The 19,102-nt window shown below is 37.0% G+C and overlaps 1 protein-coding gene across 1 annotated transcript; it reads left to right on the forward strand.

The window, feature by feature from the left end:
• Window positions 1-2,865: 2,865 nt before the first annotated feature.
• LOC147849423 (protein TIC 100-like) lies at window positions 2,866-9,265 on the forward strand. The gene is made up of 11 exons (XM_087337535.1): window positions 2,866-3,470; window positions 4,666-4,737; window positions 4,838-4,927; window positions 5,042-5,212; window positions 5,674-5,764; window positions 5,872-5,934; window positions 6,124-6,190; window positions 6,302-6,405; window positions 6,494-6,620; window positions 7,085-7,857; window positions 8,629-9,265. The coding sequence occupies exons 1-11, from the start codon at window positions 2,866-2,868 to the stop codon at window positions 8,971-8,973; spliced, it is 2,508 nt and encodes an 835-aa protein (XP_087193661.1). The 3' UTR covers window positions 8,974-9,265.
• Window positions 9,266-19,102: the final 9,837 nt, after the last annotated feature.

Consider the following 19,102-nt stretch of genomic DNA (forward strand, 5'->3'; position numbering starts at 1 on the left):
AACATCTTCATCAATAGCATGGACACTTACCTTCATTATATTTGAATTATTAGTTGCGTGAGATACAATGAGTTTCTAACCCTTCTTGCCCATTGTTAGGGATGTGTGGATACTCGTGATAAATGGTATATAGGATGCAAAAATCACTTTTTTATATGATGAAAAGGATGAAGAATTAGTTGCCAATCAAGGAATGCTTGTTTTTACAGTGATACTTTTGATTGGGATGTTCTTGAAAGCCCAAGATTATTTCCATACTATGTGAAAGTTGTGGAAGCATGGATGAAATATATTGCATCTCTTTATGGTGTTGTGCATAATCTTGGTTCAAGTACAACATATTGATATAACAAATTGCTTATAGGTATTGGCAATTGCATAGTATTTATGGTTGTTTGGTTGCATGAAAAGCCAAGCATAGCATTTTTTTAATAATACAAATACTTTGCGATAACATAAAATTTAATCATTAATAAATTCAGACAAACTGCATGTGATATATAATTTGGTTCAAGTTCTCCTTTAGTTAATCATTCTAGGATTGCTACTTATTGAAACAAATAGAAGAGAGAACTTACATGCTATTCGTTTAATTTTTTAGTTAGATATTGCGTGGTTCATTAATCCTTTGATTACCCACAATTAATTATCATTGTTTGTCGGGTTTTCCATTCCCTACATGCAATATATTATATAAGCTTTACAAGAGAAAGTATACATGTGAAACAAATGTTCTATTTTTCCATCGTTGAATGTGCAATTTATATATACATCCATACAATCAGGTGTTTGTGATTGTGCACACAGTGTTGTACCTATGGATATGTGAATGTATATTTATACATGTATGTGTGTGTGTGTGTGTGTGTGTGTGTGTGTGTGTGTGAGTGTATAAACACACACACATGTTGCTATGTTTGCGTTATGCTTTGGCATGTAATGTTGTAGCATATTTTGATGTTCTTGCCAAAAGCTACTTCTTACTTTGGTGTTCTTATTGAAAACTACTTCGAGGTTAGCTTGCAAAGATGTACAACTATCTACCCTTTCGTTAGCAAGATGGGTGAGAGAGGGTGTCAATCACTCTCAAGATACTAATGTGTAAACTAACTACTAAAGCAAACTTTAATCTTGCTCTACAACTTAATCACTTACATATGATTAATTAGATATTTACTTATGTGAAACTTTACCACAATCCCAAGACTCGATTGGAAAGCAACAAGGCAATAAATCATTGACATGGTTAAGCTTCCAATTGTCCACACTTATTTACAACTTACAAGTGTAAGGTAATTATAATGATTAATATTTAAGGAAATGATTGGGGATAAATCCAAGTTTAAGCTTTAGCTCTAGGGAGTATAATGAGGAAGAACCCTTACCCAAGGTTTACAATTTCATCTTTATAGTTATTCCTTATCTAATAATATTACAAGTTACAACTATGTTCCTTTCACTTGGCATGGTAAAATGATTTATAAATATAACCTTCATATACTAGTAACTACATATTCAGGGGAACTTTAATGTATCCTCGTACTATAGCATCAAAGATATGATATCTAACTAGCGCTCCAATAAGAAGTTTATAACAACATATGGTGTAGGACAAGGAATGAGGTGATGCAATGCTTTAGGGTAAGTCGAACCGCAAACCAAAGATTTTAAGAGAAATTGGAAACAAGAAGTATGGTACATACATATATTTGTGTAGTTACTTCCACACCGGGCATTAGCATATAATGCCTTTGTTATTGAGTTGTTCTTATGCATCTAGCACCTTGATGATAAGTTTATTCAATTATTCACAACGCAGAGGCTAGGCGCAACGAAGCCAATGTAGATCGAACACATCATGACATGAAGCAAAAGTGTAATTACAAGTCGAATCATAAACCAATGATTTCAAGAGGAGCTATAAACGTAGAGTAAGCTACATAAATATATAGAGCCGATTTCAACATCGGGCCTTAGCATGTAATGCCTTATTTCATTTCTATTGGATTCTACACAAACATTTATAACATGTTACAAAAAGCGTGATTAAGGGCTAAGAGGTGAAGGACACTCTGCAAACTCTCTTTAGTAGTGTGAGATAGAGAGAGAAGGCAGCTTGCATGGTGAATTGTGTTTCTATCAAGCGACTTGGAGGCATATTGAGCAATGTGACAATACGTTTTATAACAACGTTTGGCATAGGGCAAGAATGGGGAGGCGAGAGAACAGGCGAATGTAGATAAAACACGACAGAAAAGGGTGTGGGCAGCAAACAACCATGATAATGAACCGGGGGGGGGGGAGTGGGGGTTTAAGAGAGGAGGCGTGGCCCTCCCCCCCCCCCCCCCCCTTGTGTAAAAAACCCTAGGGGCACTGGGCCATCTTGGTAGTGCTCGGCTTTGTCCGAGCAAACTTTGTATGCTGGGCCTGGGCTCATAGCGAAATCGGGGCCTGAGCTCTCAAGTGAGTAACAAAGAAGAAACAAAGCAAGAGCAGAGAGGAAAGTATAGTGGTACTAGTGGGGTAGAGGAGGAGGAGGAGGAGGAGGGTTTTAAGAAGAATTTTGCAAAACTTAAGGGGAGGGGTAATTTGGTAAAAATGAATAGTTTTTTTGTGTGAGGATAAGGGGAGAGAAACAGGGGAGAGGAGAGGGTATACACAGCAAGGACTTCTCTCTCTCTCTCTCTCTCTCTTTTTACAGTCTTCTTTGCCCATTCTTTCTACGTCCTCTACTCGCTAAAGGAAGGAAGCAAGGAAGGAAGGGCTTGCCAGGGATGGATTGAAGCAGCAGGGCTTCACTCTCCTAACCCTCCATAACCTTCACAGGTCTTTTCTCTTGCTTCCTTCCTTTCTTTTCTCCTTCCAATGGCGAAGAAGACAAAAGAGGAAGCCCCCCCACCCCCACCCCCCCCTCCGAAAGAAGAAGACGAAGGAGGAGGAGGAGAGCAAGAAGAAGAGTATGGCTCGGATTACTATGATTCTTCCGACGATGACTATGGATACGAGGGCGAAGAAGAGTTTTTAACTCCCGAGGAGAGGGAAGAGCTAGAGAGGCAGCGAAGCGAGAGGAGAGAAGAGAGGAGGAAGAAGATTGAAGAAGAAGCCGAGAGGAAGAGGAAGGAAGAGGAAGTCGTGGAAGAAGACGAGCTATGGAATTTCCCCATCGATAAAGAGAATTGGACGGAGCAAGACCTTGGCGAGCATTGGGAAGATTATTGGGGAGACATTGAGGAGGTTGGATGGGACCCAGACACGATAACCAAAGAAGAGTATGATAGCTATGAGAAGCTACGGAAAGAAGGAAAACCAGGCCCTCCAATGACGCCATATTACGTCCCTTATCGGAAGTTTTATCCACCCATTCCGGATAATCACCATGATATACAAACTCCGGAGGAGGTTGTTGAAGAGCTCGAACGCATGGAAGAATTCCTTATTTGGGTTAGCTATGTTTTCGAAGATGGGTCTAGGTATACGCCTGTTTATTTTATTTATTTATTTATATATTTTGTATGTTTACCTCAAGGACTAAACCATACGTTATAATCCTTTTTAAATTGTTTTCGTTTTCTTATCGTAGTTTACGTCTAATTGCACAGGAATAACCCTAGTATAAATTGATTTATTATGCATTTGTTAATGTGTTTTTAAATTTCTAGCTCTAGTCATACTCTAGTTCATGGTCCTTTTTTCCTACAGTTTTTTTCATGGATGTGTTTCATATGTCTGTCTCAAGGAGTCACCGCAGTAATTTGACGTATATATCTTGCCTTAAGTTATGTGATTGATGTGTATTTTTTATGTCTACATAAAGGAGTAACCTTAGATTATCCATTTAATGATGCATTTTTTGTATGGTATTTGTATGTCTAGCTCAATGAGTAACCCTAGTTTATGGGGTTTTCTCTCTTAATTATGCATCAGTTTCAGGGTATTTTGTATGTGTAGAGAATGAGTCAACCTAGCTTAAGGTTCCTTTTTTCTTCAATTATCCATTTGTATTGTATCTTGCATGTCTATTGGTATAAGGTTACTAGCATATCCTTTTTCCTCATGCATTTATTTACGTGTATTTCCTTGTGTAGCTCATGGACTACCCTAGTTTAAGGTAATTTTCCCTTACCCTATGCATTTGTTTACGTGCATTTTCATACCTAGCTTAAGGATTACCCTAGTTTAAGGTAATTTTTCCTTACCTTATGTATTTGTTTACATGCAATTTCTTGTGTAGTTCAAGGAATACCCTAGTTTAAGGTACTTTTTCTGTATCTTATGCGTTTGCTTATGTGTGTAGATCTTAATTCAAGGAGTAGCTGTTGTTGAAGATATTAAATTTCAGCTTTAAAGAAAATAATTTGATTACATAGATATCTTAAACTCATTAGTATGCATGATAATCTTTTTTTTTATAATTTGATTAGTACGCCTGAAAATGAACTGCCAGATTCATCAAAACCAGAAACATGTGTGAGATGAAATACCAATATATTAAAATCTCTTAACCATAGGTCAAACGAAAGGTTAACTATCATGCTATATATAAATGAGTAGATGTTGATGAGAAGAATTTTTAAATCAACGGTTCATTTGAATAAAAGTATTCATCTTATAATTCATTAATTTACTCAGCTTTTAGTTGCTTTATCGACATGAATTGTGCTACAGTTATGAAGGCACTGTGTGGGATGATCTGGCACATGGGAAGGGAGTTTATACTACACCATTTGAGCTGTGCAGGTACCTGGTAAAAATTCTGGTTAAACAAGTATTAAAAGATGTTAAGTTTTCAAAGAGAATATAAACACAGAAAAGTTTTGGGTTGATTTTTAATGTATAGATATGAAGGGGAGTGGTTCCAAAACATGATGGAAGGCCATGGCGTGTTGGAGGTTACTATTCCTGTGAAAGAACCTGTGCCAGATACTCCGTTTGTATTCTTGCCTCTTTCGTGATTTTTATAGTTACTATTTTTCATGTATTCATTGAAAAAGCTTTTCAGGAAGTGTTGAAAGAAAAACTTATTTACATTGCTTTTTCATAGAGCATACTTCAAGGCAAAGAGAGCGAGAAAAATTATGAGAGCAGATTACATGAATCCCTTCGATCGAGAATGGCTGAAGAGGCATGCTCTAGAATTATTCCGGAAGCATGGTCAAGCCATTGATACTTTTGATGAGGAGGGTGGATGGGTTACAGGAGATGGAAAGTCGCCGTATGTTTTTCTCACTTTTCCTATGTTATAGTCATTGTTATGAGACTTGCAGTAGAGGATGCATTGATTTATATTCGCAGTTCCTCTATGAATTTTCACTGTTCCTGTATTATAATCATAGTTACCAGAGACGCCTTTTATGGCATGGCCATTCCTGGCATGGGAGATTGCATCTCCAAAGATCAACTATTCATCTTCATATTTTAGTTGACCAGGGAGTTTGGTATCTTAATATCCTGCATTCAAGTATAAGTTTCTAGAGATATCAAGTCATAAAATGAATGTAACTTTCAAACATGGAGGAGTCTTGGAAATGTAGTCCTATGACATCTTTTTCTTTGTTTTCTATTTTTTGGTAACTATGATTATATCACGTGAGTCTTTAGAAGATTATCTGGTGAAATGAAACAAATGAAAGGGGGTTGGTTAAGGTTTGAATGGTTATTTGTTCAAATCTGCAGACCAAAAGGGAAGTATAAGTATTCAGGCCAATGGAAACATAGCCGCTTCCATGGGTGTGGAGTATATGAAATTAATGGGCTTACTATCTGGGTAAGTACTCAATTTTTGTAACTAATTTCACAAGATATTTTCTATTTTCTATTGGCTACCACATTTCTAGATAAGCATGATATTGAAGCATTTTGTTTACCTTTTAGGGGAAGTTCTATTTTGGAGAGTTATTACCATATAAGGAAGAATGTTCTGCCCAAACTACAGCTGTAAGATTCCCTCTGAAAAGAGATTCAAATGCCCATGTTGAAATGGTTTGGGAGTGCGATTAAGACAATGATGATAATGACAAGGATAAAACATTAACATAGATGTTAATATTGATACTAATGGTGATTAGATAATAACCATTATTATGATGATGAGCTTTAACCAATAGTTTATTGTTATCTATGCAGTTGCATTCGTCTTTGGCAGAAGTAGCAGCTGCGAAGGCAAAAATGTTTGTGAACAAACCAGATGGAAGTATGTGCTCATGGCTTATAGTCAAAGTTTGTCTATTCAAACTTTGTAAGATAACATTCCATTATGACATATTGCTTCAATAAGATTCTATCTTTGCTTCTGTAAACATAGTGGTTCGAGAAACAAAAGGACCATTTACTGATCCATCACACCCTTATATGTACGAGGAAGAGGATTTATGGATGGCCCCTGGATTTATCCATGCATACTATGAGGTGATAGCTTGTGCGTTTCACATTATTATACGACATTTTTTGCCAGGAAGTTTGAGGGAAACATTGTGTTACGAATTATATGGGTCAGGTTCCAGCTGAATGGAAGCGATATGTCGAAGATCTAGACAAAGAGAGGGAGATGTGGTTGAATTCCTTCACAAAGACACCTTTTACAATTCCTATGCCACCAGAATTAGAATATTGGTGGTCACATGGTAAAACACCAATGGGTCTCAGGGCTTCTCAGAAACTACTAGCTACTTGACATAATTTTAGTTCATTTTCATTTAAATGGACATAATTCTAGCTCGTAATTTTATTTTTCTCAGTATCGATTTAGTTCTTATGCATTTATACACGCATCATTTGAGCTGTTTTTCATTTCTATAAACATCATTTTATTTCTGATTCATTCATATATACACATAGTTTTAGCTCTGATTCAATTGCATCAACGTCATTTTAGCTTTTAATTCATTTGTATGGTATCTAGATATATTTTAGTGTTTGTTCATTTATATGTTTACAGACAGAAGTCTAGCTATTATTCATTGATTTATTTTCTTGGCCTTTGTGTTGCATGTTGATGCAGAGGATGAATTTATATGTTTTACAGACATAAGTCTAGCTATTATACATTGATTTAGTTTCTTGGCTTTTGTGTTGCATGTTGATGCAGAGGATGAATTTGTCGTGCTGGGAAACACACCTTCAGTATTAGGTGATCTCAACCCACTGAATAAGGCGAGGGCTCGTAAGGACCGTCAAGGGGAAGTGCTCCTCCATGTTCCTACTGGAAGGATCATCAATTGGACCCACGATAAGGAAGGTCATCTTCGTTTCTTTTACCAACCTCTTACTGAGAATGGCAAAGTGATACCTGAAGCAGCGATACCATTGCCTCTTGGATTTGATGAATATATGAAGGATGAGACTGTGGATACTTCAAAGGATGTAAAGAAAAAGAACTTTTTCCAAAAGTTCAAGGAAGCTTGGGAGAAGACCAAGGATGAATATGAGCAAGATAGGAAGAACAGGAGAGAAGAGCTTGAGAAAAAGTGGAAACAAGAAGATGAAGTAGCAGAGATCCAGCGGAATCTGAGAAGGGCAGAAATGTACCTAGCATTTCAGATAGAAGAGGAGGAGCTACTTGCAAAGCAAAGGGAAAAGGAAGGCATACCAGATGAGGAGGGTGATCAAGAGCAAGAAGCTTCTCAAGATAGAAATGGTGAGCAAGGAGATATCGAAGAAGCTGGTAAAGCAGAGCAAGAGGATGAAGAAAGCACTTATAAAGAAGGGGAAAAGGATGAGGATGAGGAGAGTAAGAAGCCAAAGAGTTTTGGCAAAGTTGCGATGGTTGGCATTGATGAATATGGGCAGCCGAATGGCAGTCCTCAAGAGCAAGGATCTGGTTTTCCTACAGCTTTTGCCTCTCTAAGCATGGGTCCAAAGGTAGGTGTATTATAGAATAAAGAGGAAAATCTATATTAAACATCTATTATCAAAAGAGTGAGTTAGGTTAAATGTCTACTAGTCGAAAATCTGGCATACCAGATAAATTACAGATGTACATTAGTATGAGATAAATTCCACAGTGCGAAATATGCGTTCTTTCCCTAGGTTTGTTCCATGAATCTGGTTCTGTGGTCAAGTAGATGAGCAAAGACCATTCCTAGTGTAGTTGGTAATGGTTTCATCCTTGTTTGGAGCTCTTCAAAAGTTTGTACAACCTTGTTGTAGGTTGCATATCTTCATATCCGAGGCATTCGGAAAGGACTTGTTCTTTTGTTACTGTTGTTTTCAGGCAACACAGGTTGCTTAGGGAGGGAAAAAGAATATTAATGACTGGTAGAGAGAGAAAGAAAGAAAGAAAGAAAGATATATTAACGTCTTTTAAGAGGCCAAAATGGCCTATAAGACCGAATAAGAGATTACATCTTAAATGTTTTCTCGTCTTTGAGAACAAATCAAAATAAAGTAAATATTACACAATAAATATAAAAGTAAATAAGATGAAGAGGAAAGAGACGAGAGAATCTGGTTTTTGGCACATGCGAGATTCTCAAGTTAGGTGTATTGTAGCCTTTGTCTCCGAAAGATCTCTATCATAGGTCGATCTAGAATGGAAATGTCTCCATAGAGAGAGAGAGAGAGAGAGAGAGAGAGAGAGAGAGAGAGAGAGAGAGAGAGAGAGAGAGATTTTGATAATGATGAATTTTATAGATGGTTCTCAATGATGTGTTCACCTCGAGGTTTGGCCAAAGGTTATTAAGTTTGCTTCCACAGACTCGACATATGCCACACCAGATAAATGATGTAAAGGTTACAGATCCTACCATCAATTTCAGAGAAGAAATCAGGTTTGAACAAGCAAGGCACTATTACCACCTCAGATTGGCAGCATCGTGTACATCATCTCGGAAATTATGTACAGCAATTACCCGAAAAGGTGTGTGTAGAGCTCAAAGGTCATCATCCAACAGAAGGATGAAATGCATAACATATCAAGGAATTTGGTCCAAGCCCGAAATCGATTTGCTTTCCTTGGCAATCCCTGTAAAGCAGTGATACAAACTACTGCTACGACTCCGACAGCCTTAGCTGAATGCATTTTTATTTAATTCTAGTTTCTTTCCAGTCTTTCATTCAACTAGGAAAGTAGGTTTTCTAGAGTCCGAAAAAAAAAGAGAGTTGAAAAGGAGTGAAGAGTTATTTTTCTGAAGAGGGGAAGCCACCATTTGAGAGGTGCAAAATTGTGAGGATTCCGGAAGTATATCATTGGATATCGGCAGAAATTAAAGACTCCATTGCCATTTTTTACATTTTTCCTTTGATTCAAATAATTAACAAAGTTTCGCAATGCGTGTGTGCACAGTCTGGCTACTTACGACCATATTCATGCACAGGTGAATATGCATGAGATGCACTTATTTTGTTTTATGTGAGGTGCATATATCTTACTTTCATTAATTTGAAGTATTATTACAATGAATTGCATGTCATGTTCACAATGTCGATTTTATATTTTTAGTGAAGTAATTAACATTTTGACATTATTTTGGGTGCTATAGAGCCATGTCATTATGTTATATTATAAATATGTTTTTCTATGCATGTTAATACATATTTGTAAATCCACCTGATTTTTGAATTAGACATTCGTCTGTGTGTGTATGTACATAGTATTTGAAGAAGACAAATATTGTAACAGATTGTGTGGTTGTGGAGTACTTTACCTCGAAATGGGTTTGTATTGTAACAGATGGTCTAGTTGGGGGGAATACTTTACCTTGAAATGGATTGGTTTGGTCTAGTGGGTTCTGTATATTTGATCTGTTATGCAAACATATTTAATAGGGTGTATTTTCTTTTTCCTGCATATTTGTCGCTGGCCCAATCATTTTATGTTTGGCATTGTGTACATGGACCTCTTCACAATGTTCATAATGAGCTGAGTATAATCTCTACATGCACCTCTTTATAATTGACCTATGCTCACAATGAGCTGAGTTTAATAATCTCTTTGAACTTCATCCATATGTGCATTTCACACAAGCCCCTTGCAAAGTAGTAGCCCGCCATGCAAGTTTCCTTGATGGTATTCCTAGTAGCTCATAATGTGATGTCCAAACCTTCATGTTTGGTGATATAATGGAATGTGCTAATTTCTCTTTATTTCTTTTTGTAGCTAAAATCACTATGATAGCAAATTTTGGAAGATACTTTAAGTCAATATTATTCAAATACAAGTGTCTGTTTTATTTCATTATGGTATCCCAACCACTTGTTCTTAGAATCCCAATATCAATTCTAGTTCATATGATTACTAGAAGAATGCTTGGCTGATAACTTGATTGACATGAAAACAATGGTGAACAAATTTTGTAAGACACCTTGTCAAGGTGACTTCAATTAAAAATTATTTGGGAAGCATTCACATTGCTTGGTGTAGAAGTAAATGCACTTGATTCACATTCATCACGACCAATGGTGTCATGGGGGCTATTCTAAGATGCTCCTAAAGGTGATTGTGTAGGCGAAGGGGTGGACATGTATATTAGTCCTTATGGATGGAAACAACTATATAATTGCATTTGTGCCACCAAAACAGCACCATAAGCTTCAAGACAAAGCAACAAAGTGCATTTGTTGCCGATTGTTAGGCTTGATCGTTTTAAAGCAAGACTTGTCGCAAAAGGCTGTTCTGAAAAAGAAGGTATGGACAAGGAAGAAACCTTCATCCCCGCCTCAAGGATGGTTGCAATCATTGCTATAGTTGCTACATCTGCAAATAAAGGATGGATGATTCACCAATTGGACATATAACACCGCCTTAAATGTCGATTTAGAAGAAGAGGTTTATGTAACTCAACCTCCCAGTTTTGTTATTAAACATGCAGAAACTAACATTTACAGTATGGCTTGAAGCAAGCACCTCAAGCATGGAATGCAAAGATCCATGCTCATCTTCTTCAACTTGGTTTTGTGGACAGCCCAACATAAAGCACTCTATATGTCCAAAAGGATGGAGAAAAATTATTAATTGTTTGTTTTGTTAGAAATTTGTTAACCACAGGACCTAATGAGAAAGAAATTTCAGAATTCAAGGCTGCCCTTAGTAAGACTTTTAAACTTACACATCTTGGTCATCTCCATTACTACCCCGGTATTCGACTCATAACTATTGAGGGTGGCATTTTCTTGAGTCAACGGCAAAGGCACTATGGATTTCAGCCTATTCTATGGACAAGGCAATTGATCTACTTTAACAGCCTTCACTGATAGTGATTGAGCTGGCTGCTACAACACTCGTGTCTCCCACAACGGCAATTGTTTCATGATCGGCCATTCTTGTGTTTCCTGGCTCAGCAAGAAGCAGCCAACAGTGGCAGCATCAAGTTGCGAAACCAAATATAGCACAACATTCAGCACTACAGTAGAGTGTGTTTGGCTCAGGAGATTATTGTATGATTTGAAACTCGAGCAACCATCTCCTACTTGTATATTTACAAATAGTCAAAAGTGCCTTGGCTATTGCAAGAAATCATGTCTTCCATGCACATACAAAACACATTGAGGTGGATTATCATTATGTGAGGGAGCGGTTACATGCTAAAGAGATACACTTGGTCTATGTACCAACTCATGAAAATGTTGTAGACTACAGACAAAATTGTGAATATTTTCACGAGGAATTGGGCATTCTTTCAACAGCTGGACTGTCATGATGTTCAAGTTCACACCTTTCACTTCAGGGGGGTTCGTTACACTTGATGTGTATCCTGATGAAAGCTTTGGTGGCAACATAGTTAGAATAGTGTTAACCTAAATAGGTGACTGTTGCGTTTCCATTTACCTGTAAATATTGGTTATATAAACCAGTCTACATCTTTGTAATCACAAGTTGGTTTTTCCTAATCTACAGATTTTTCCTGAAGTCTTCTATGTAACCTTGCTGTATGAGAGTTAGTTTAAGATCCTGCATATTTTTACAATAATATGAATAGAATTGATCGTCGTTTGGTGGGTCTCTAGCGAGCAAGTAGTCAGTTTTAATTAAAGAAACAGGACATACCACAAAATTCAGAGAGAAGAGAGAACACAAAGTGGTCGATCTGCATACTGTATACTTTGGCATTAAGGAAGGAGTTACAATTTGAATCTCTCTTTCGAAAGTGGATTTACTGACATCAAATGCTTTTTTCATTCAGTCACTTCCCGCTTCTACTTTCCACTTTGCTCAAGAGGAAAGGAAAAATCTATGTTTTGTAAGTTCCAGTATTAGGAACCAGGTTATGAGGGATATCCATGACAGTCAACTTGATCGACATCCAGACACGAGGAAAATCATAAGAGTTGTGCTACTATTTGTGGCCAAGTATGGAAGAGGATGTGTGATACCATGATGCATCATTGTCAGATCCCTTAATATGAGAGAGCCAATTATCCTGGATTGTTGCAACCTTCGCTTATCCCAGATGGGAAATGTCAAAGCATGTCCATGGATTTCGCTGTGGGTTTGCCTTGTACTAAAGGTCAACACAACATGGTGTTAGTTGTGGTACACCAGTTGACTGAATGGTGTATATTTTATTCCCACAATGACAAAAGCACTTCCTAAGCAGGTGTCTGATTTGTTTATTCAACATATATTCCATATTCACAAGTTACTTGAAAATATTGTTTCACGTTGAGAGATTCGGTTGGTTGGAAAGTTTTAGTCTAGTTTATTTGCAAAACTAGGCATTGAACTGAAGTTAAGTGGTGGAGAACATGCTGAGACTACTTGTCAGATGGAAAGGGTTAATCAAGAGTTGGAAGATATTTTGATGGCATATGAATATGTTTGTTAGACAAACCAGGCAAGCTATTTTCCATTACTTGAGTTTGCATTTAGGTCACAAAAGCATTCCACGACTAATTTTTCTCCATTTGAGTTGAATTATGGGGTTCAACTTGCTTGATCATATTCAATAACGATCTCGTCATAATCCAAGTGCCTCAGAAGATTTGAAGGATATGAGAGACGTGTTGGATATGGCTAAGAGAAATATTTCATCTGCTATTGGCAGTGATGTTTTTCAGTAACAAGAAACATACTCCGGAAAAAGAATGTATTCATTTATTACTCCCTGTACTGATTCTACTATTAATCTGCTCAAACTATCTTTGAGAATTGTGGTTCATGGATAATAATAACGAAGATTTACAAGCAGGAAGGCGCATCCATTGTGTTTCATGTTAGTACAGTGAAGAAGTGCCCCACTAGATAAAGATAGCATGGTAGATGGTACTGTGGATATGTAAAGTGCTTACCATAGTTGACTTTAATTCGAATTGTATTCTTTATAACCGAGACAAGAAATTATTGAGGGATCATAATTTCCATCAATTTCTAGTATCTTGGGAAGGGCGTTTTCTGTTGGATGATACTTAGGAATTTGAGCATAAGTTTTGAAAAGCATTTCCAACCTCGAGCTTCAAGATTATGAAATATTGTTTAGAAGGGATGGTATGCCATGATCGAAAGTGTCATGGGAACCATTCTAAGATGTCCCAAGGGGTGGGTGGAGACACACAACTATTATGTTGCGTAGGCAAGGGGTTGGACATGCATCATAGCCCTGATTCATGGGATTACTAAATAAACACATGCCCCATCATTGGAAAATAAGTCTCAAAACACACACGCCATATTCTTCTTCATGACACCTCTTATAAAAAGAGAGAGCATATACGGAATGCATGACAGCTCTACTCCAAGGTATTCTCTTGGTAGAAAACTCTATTTTATCAACAATAATGCATAGTAAGCATAAATCAACATGCGAATGTCATTGTTATTAAGAAAAATAATAATGGAAGTTTGAACACTTCACAAGCTGACTTCCTCAATTTTGTGTGTCTAACATTTTGCTTACAGCCTTTGGGCATGAAATTTCATAACTTCCAATTTGCCTTAAACATCTTGTATGCTGCATGTAGTTTAATTTCGATTTGATCTCTAGGATATATTAATCTGAATGGATTATAATCTCATTATTGTACAATGCTTCAAAGACTATAAATGGACTATAATCTCATTATTCTACAATGCTTCAAAAGCTATTGAAGTAAATTCTAAAAGAGAGAACCAATTAATCTATCTGTTTATTTGGATTCTCAAAAAAACTCTTAAGCTTTTGCAAGTCCATCCATCTCAAAGTAATCACTTATTGTATACTATGGTTCAAGATTGTTTCAAGATTATTATGGATGTCATAACTAGATGTTACTTGGTAAATCTAAACTACCCCTTCCCATTTTGTAGACTGTATAGAAATTATACAAGGTTCAGAATAGAAATTTAAAAACTCTAGTTAGAATGTCTAGAAAATGAGTTTACTCTTAAAATATATTTTTCTTGAAAAGGAAATACACTTTTGTGGTTAAACACAATATGACAATTGACCTCCATATAAGTAGTGGCATCAGATTTTAAGAACAAGAGGACTATCATTGCAAATATTTTCATACATTTCTCGACTTTGTTACAAATTGGATGGTTTAAATGAGAAAAAAACACTCATTAGGATCTAGAATGAGCGACCATGGCAATTATAAGATCTTTTTTGCTGACTTTCTTTCTAATAAACAGTATATAGTTTCTTTCAAGATAAATTCAATGATAAACTTCTGAAAAGCTTATCTTTTCTATTTGGGAATGATAATCATGAATAAGCTCTCCAGGAAACATATAGAGCCCAAGAAATATTTGTAATCAATAACAACTCCTGGTTAAAAGACGTCATTTGTTCACAAGCATATATATTCTTTGAAAGCAATCCAACAATAACATGTCCTGTTGTTTTACTAGATCACCTAGGAAAAAAAGTAACACAACATTGTTGAGTTTATTGAAGTGGCTTGCATCTTGCTAATGACCCAAATGAAATTATTAAAAGGTGAAAATCAACTGAATGGCATTCATACCAAAATCTTTCTTAAACATCCTCACTAGTGTATCTTACATTCATATTTTGATTAATGATTTGTCCTTATACAACTGAACTAAAATATCCTCAATTTAAAATAGCTAAATTTTCTTATTTTTTAATTGTAACCTGGTTGAAGCCACATCGTATGATGCATAAACGCATACACTTATCTTACTTCTTTGCCAAAAGGATTGGTCTTGTCCAAGGGGATTACCTGAGCTAGAAGGAAAGAATTTCCCAAACAAGAGCAAGAGCTCTCTATATGGCACAATCACGGAAAAACACAGGAAATGGATAGAGTGACGATAAGAGATTCAGTTCAACACTAAAATGCTCCACAACCGATCATCTTGTTATCCTTCTAGTCATAATGGAAGAGAGATGATGCAAGGGAGAGATTCTCTGATATTAGTTTGTGTATGAATGTTTGACAACCTCTGGAGTGCAGCAATGAACAAGACATCCTTGGAGTGAAGCACTGTCTCTATGAACATGTGGGGATGTATGCTAAAAAACACAACACAGTTTCTCCAGCCAATTTGGTGTACACCAGGAACCTTCAAAGTAAAGCAAGCCTGCCCCATGTATTCAGCATAAGAACTAACGATTTACAAAAGTTCATGATGTAAGTTGCAATCGTAAGCTGTGCTTCCAGGGACTAACCCTGGAAAAACATTTTGCTATTCTGCTCCTCTATGCAGATGAATATTATTTTTAACACCCACACCCACATGGTAGAGAATTTTTGTGAGGAGAGCGGTCTACTATGAACATGGGAAAGAAAAAACAATCATGGGTGAAAACAAAACAGCCAGAGGAAGTCAGTCCATGCGTCACTAATTAATAAATTCAAATCAATCAAAATGTGAGCTGTTAATTAAAATACTGGAGAATTTGATGTACAGAGAAACCACTGCATGTTGAAAGTTGGATGGATGAACTACCATTAGTAATCCATTGGTAATGGTGGTTGATAAAGATAAAAAATAAGTGCAATTGTGGTTGATAAAGATTAAACACTTCAATCCATTGGTAATCCAAGTTCCGCTATATGGGGTGGAAGTATATATCTCCTCCTGATGGAACACCATCGAGAAGGTGCAAAGGATGTTCCTATGCATGTAACTTTGGGCTCATTGCAATCGCCCCATACTAGTGATACTCCTGGAAGATTGCAATACTATTGCATTGACATCAACGCAACATGATGGGACACATCCAACTACATATTGCCTAATCCCCACACAATTCGATAGCTAGAAGGTCGATCAATATCCTTCTCACACTTAGCCATGGTATTGGAGTCAAGAATAACGCATGGAGAAAATTGCATCGACACACACTTGCCTCAATAAGGAGGCCATTACACAACTGTTCGGTGAGTATTTCTGACGATTGATCACCAACCAGTACACAAATCTGAACATTCCCTTCCAGTTATTTTATGGTATACCTGCTCATTACTTGAGGATAGAAGCTGAGAACATGAAAACATTTAAGAGCTATATGTGTCTGACCTTCTGCATTTAGCAGAAAAGACTCTCATAAAGTTTTATGGCTCCAATACGTAACACCCAAACATACATACATGTACATCCTACACACAGACTATACATATACACGTGTATGTAGTACATACACTTCAATGAGACATATATGTGGGTGTACATACATACATACATTCATACATACATACATATTATGTATGAGTGTGAGTGTGAGTGTGTTTATGATGTGTTTTGTAATCAAGTCTGAAAAACTGAAGACACCTCTCCCAAACAACAAATGATTTACCTTTTATTATGGAGATATTGGGTACAATCTAACGATTCCCTTCTCAATGATGAAAAGAAGGAATGGTCATCCTTGTAAGTAGATCTCAGACACAGAAACTTTGGCATTCAAAGGGAGACCAAAATGAGCTCAAACACACAAGTGTTATTCTAATATGTATGTAAATATATACATACACACATGCATACGCAACAATCAGATAAAAATCCGTGTTTATAAGATGACAGAAGAAAGAAAACAAATGAGGGGAAAACTGCCAAATAGCGTTGGGTTTTTCTATATTTTTTGCCCAGATGCCCTTGGGCAGATCTGGGTACTATTGATGGGAGATCATACCTAGAAGAAGAAGATGATCATGATGATCATTGGTCATGAAAATGGAAAGAAGAGGGAAGAGAGGATAAAAACCTGATGAAAGGGAAGAAATCCATGTCATGAGAGATCTGGGTCGTGTTGATGGGAGATCATACACGAGTCGAGGTTCCTCTGTGCTTCTCTGCACTGTTTCCTCTTCATCTCTGTGCCAGAGCTGGAGCAGAGGGCAGCGATAGCGTCGATCTGGGAGGGGCAGAGGGAGGAGAGGATGCAGAGGGAGGCGGCGTTCCTGAGATGGTGGCAGAGGAAGCGCTCGTTAGGGTGCTTGCGCTCGCAAGCCGCCGCCATCGCCAGTTTCCTGTGGCATCTCCGCTCCGCCCCTGCCGCTTCTTGTGGTCGTGGTGGAGGAGACATCTCTGCTATGAAACTCAAAGACTGATGGATTGATTGATGGATGGATTGAATGAATGGATGGATGGATTGATTGAATGATGGATGGAAGGATTGATTGATTGAATTATGGATGGATTGAATGGATGGATGGATGGATTGATTGAATGGATGGATGGATGGATTGATTGAATGATGGATGGATTGAATGAATGGATGGATGGATTGATTGAATGATGGATGGAAGGATTGAATGGTTGATGGATTGATGGATGGATGGATTGATGGATGGATGGATTGAATGAATGGATGGTCCATCTTCGATGCTTGATCAACGAGATCTATTGGTAAGGCGCTCTTTTCAGGGGCGCTTGCTTCTATGCAAATCTCACATCTTGTTAGGAGCAACCCTCATGTCGGTCTGTCCCTTGTAAATCATGATTGATGAATTTGGTTTCTTGGTGGTGGTTGTGATGTGCTCTAAATCAAGATGGATTGATGATCGGTCTTCTTTCTATCGTTAAAGATCTTACTAACCATGATGTGATGATTGTTTTGTCTTTTTTGGCATTGTCACCTTAATCGTGATGGATTGATCGATCTAATCAGTTTTTTTTTTGTGACGTTGTAGTTTGAAGTGCAAACAAATTGAATATTGGTCTTTTTGGTGGCATTATGATCTAAAAGAGTGATGGGTTTTGAAAGAGTGGTGTGCCTTTCGGACTTGGGGTCATTATTCACAAGTTGCCTCTTACACTCAATAGTGAACACAATCATCCTCTATGGATTTATGATGGTGGCGGTGAACTCTATTGTATGTGATGCATTTTGCCTTTGGGACTACAACCTTTGAATCAAGAGTCAAATATTACATACATACATACATAGTACAATAATCAATCTTTGTTTATCATTTCTTGTTTCTAAATGCATGGTCATCATTAACAAAGAATGTTGTAATGGATGTTCCTAAAACTAGAGCAAAACATTTCTAAAGGTCATGCCATTATGATTTTCATAAAAATCATACATAATATAACACAAATCAAAATTAAAGGAACTATAGTATCAATATCTCTTGTACTATGGTAAAGATATTGTGGACTTCAACTTGGCACTCTTATGACAAATCAACCTATATCACATCCTCTACCTAGGTTTACCTAATTAATTATAACAAGGGAAAAGTACCAGGATACCCCTGGAAGTTCGTCTATTTACCAGAATGCCCCGAGAAGTTCCAAATTTACCAAACTACCCCTACGTCCAAAAAATTACACTTTATAAAGTAATTATACACTCAATTCTACAAGCCCTATTTACCAAAGATGGAAGAAATGGACCTGAACTAGTCCTATTTACCAAATATTTGAGTGTATAATTACTTTATAAAGTGTAATTTTTTGGACGTAGGGGTAGTTTGGTAAATTTGGAACTTCTAGGGGCATTCTGGTAAATAGACGAACTTCCAAGGGTATCCTGGTACTTTTCTCTTATAACAATGAGAACAATCATAAACTGGGCTTGTACTGCAAATCCTAGGGTTCTCTAGGTAAGTATTATGTATTCCTTTAATAGAAACCTCAACCCACAATTTTAATAGGTTGTGAAAACTTGTCTAAATGTATGCAAAGCACACAACTTTGCATATGGGTAAGTTCAAAAGTATCCATATGAGTAAGCCACATCTGCATTGATATAGTGTCAAAATAAATATACTT

The sequence above is a fragment of the Azolla caroliniana genome, unplaced genomic scaffold (assembly GCF_043228905.1).
Source record: "Azolla caroliniana isolate FFs.n. ecotype wild unplaced genomic scaffold, voAzoCaro1.0.p SCAF_67, whole genome shotgun sequence".
NCBI classification, from domain to species: Eukaryota; Viridiplantae; Streptophyta; class Polypodiopsida; order Salviniales; family Salviniaceae; genus Azolla; species Azolla caroliniana.

Excerpts from the sequence above, each read along its gene's own strand:
- LOC147849423 (XM_087337535.1), top strand. The coding sequence starts at position 2,866 with ATGGCGAAGAAGACAAAAGAGGAAGCCCCCCCACCCCCACCCCCCCCT. Across the intron at positions 5,935-6,123 it reads GTTCTGCCCAAACTACAGCT|TTGCATTCGTCTTTGGCAGA; the intron begins GTAAGATTCCCT and ends TTATCTATGCAG. Across the intron at positions 6,621-7,084 it reads AGAATATTGGTGGTCACATG|AGGATGAATTTGTCGTGCTG; the intron begins GTAAAACACCAA and ends ATGTTGATGCAG.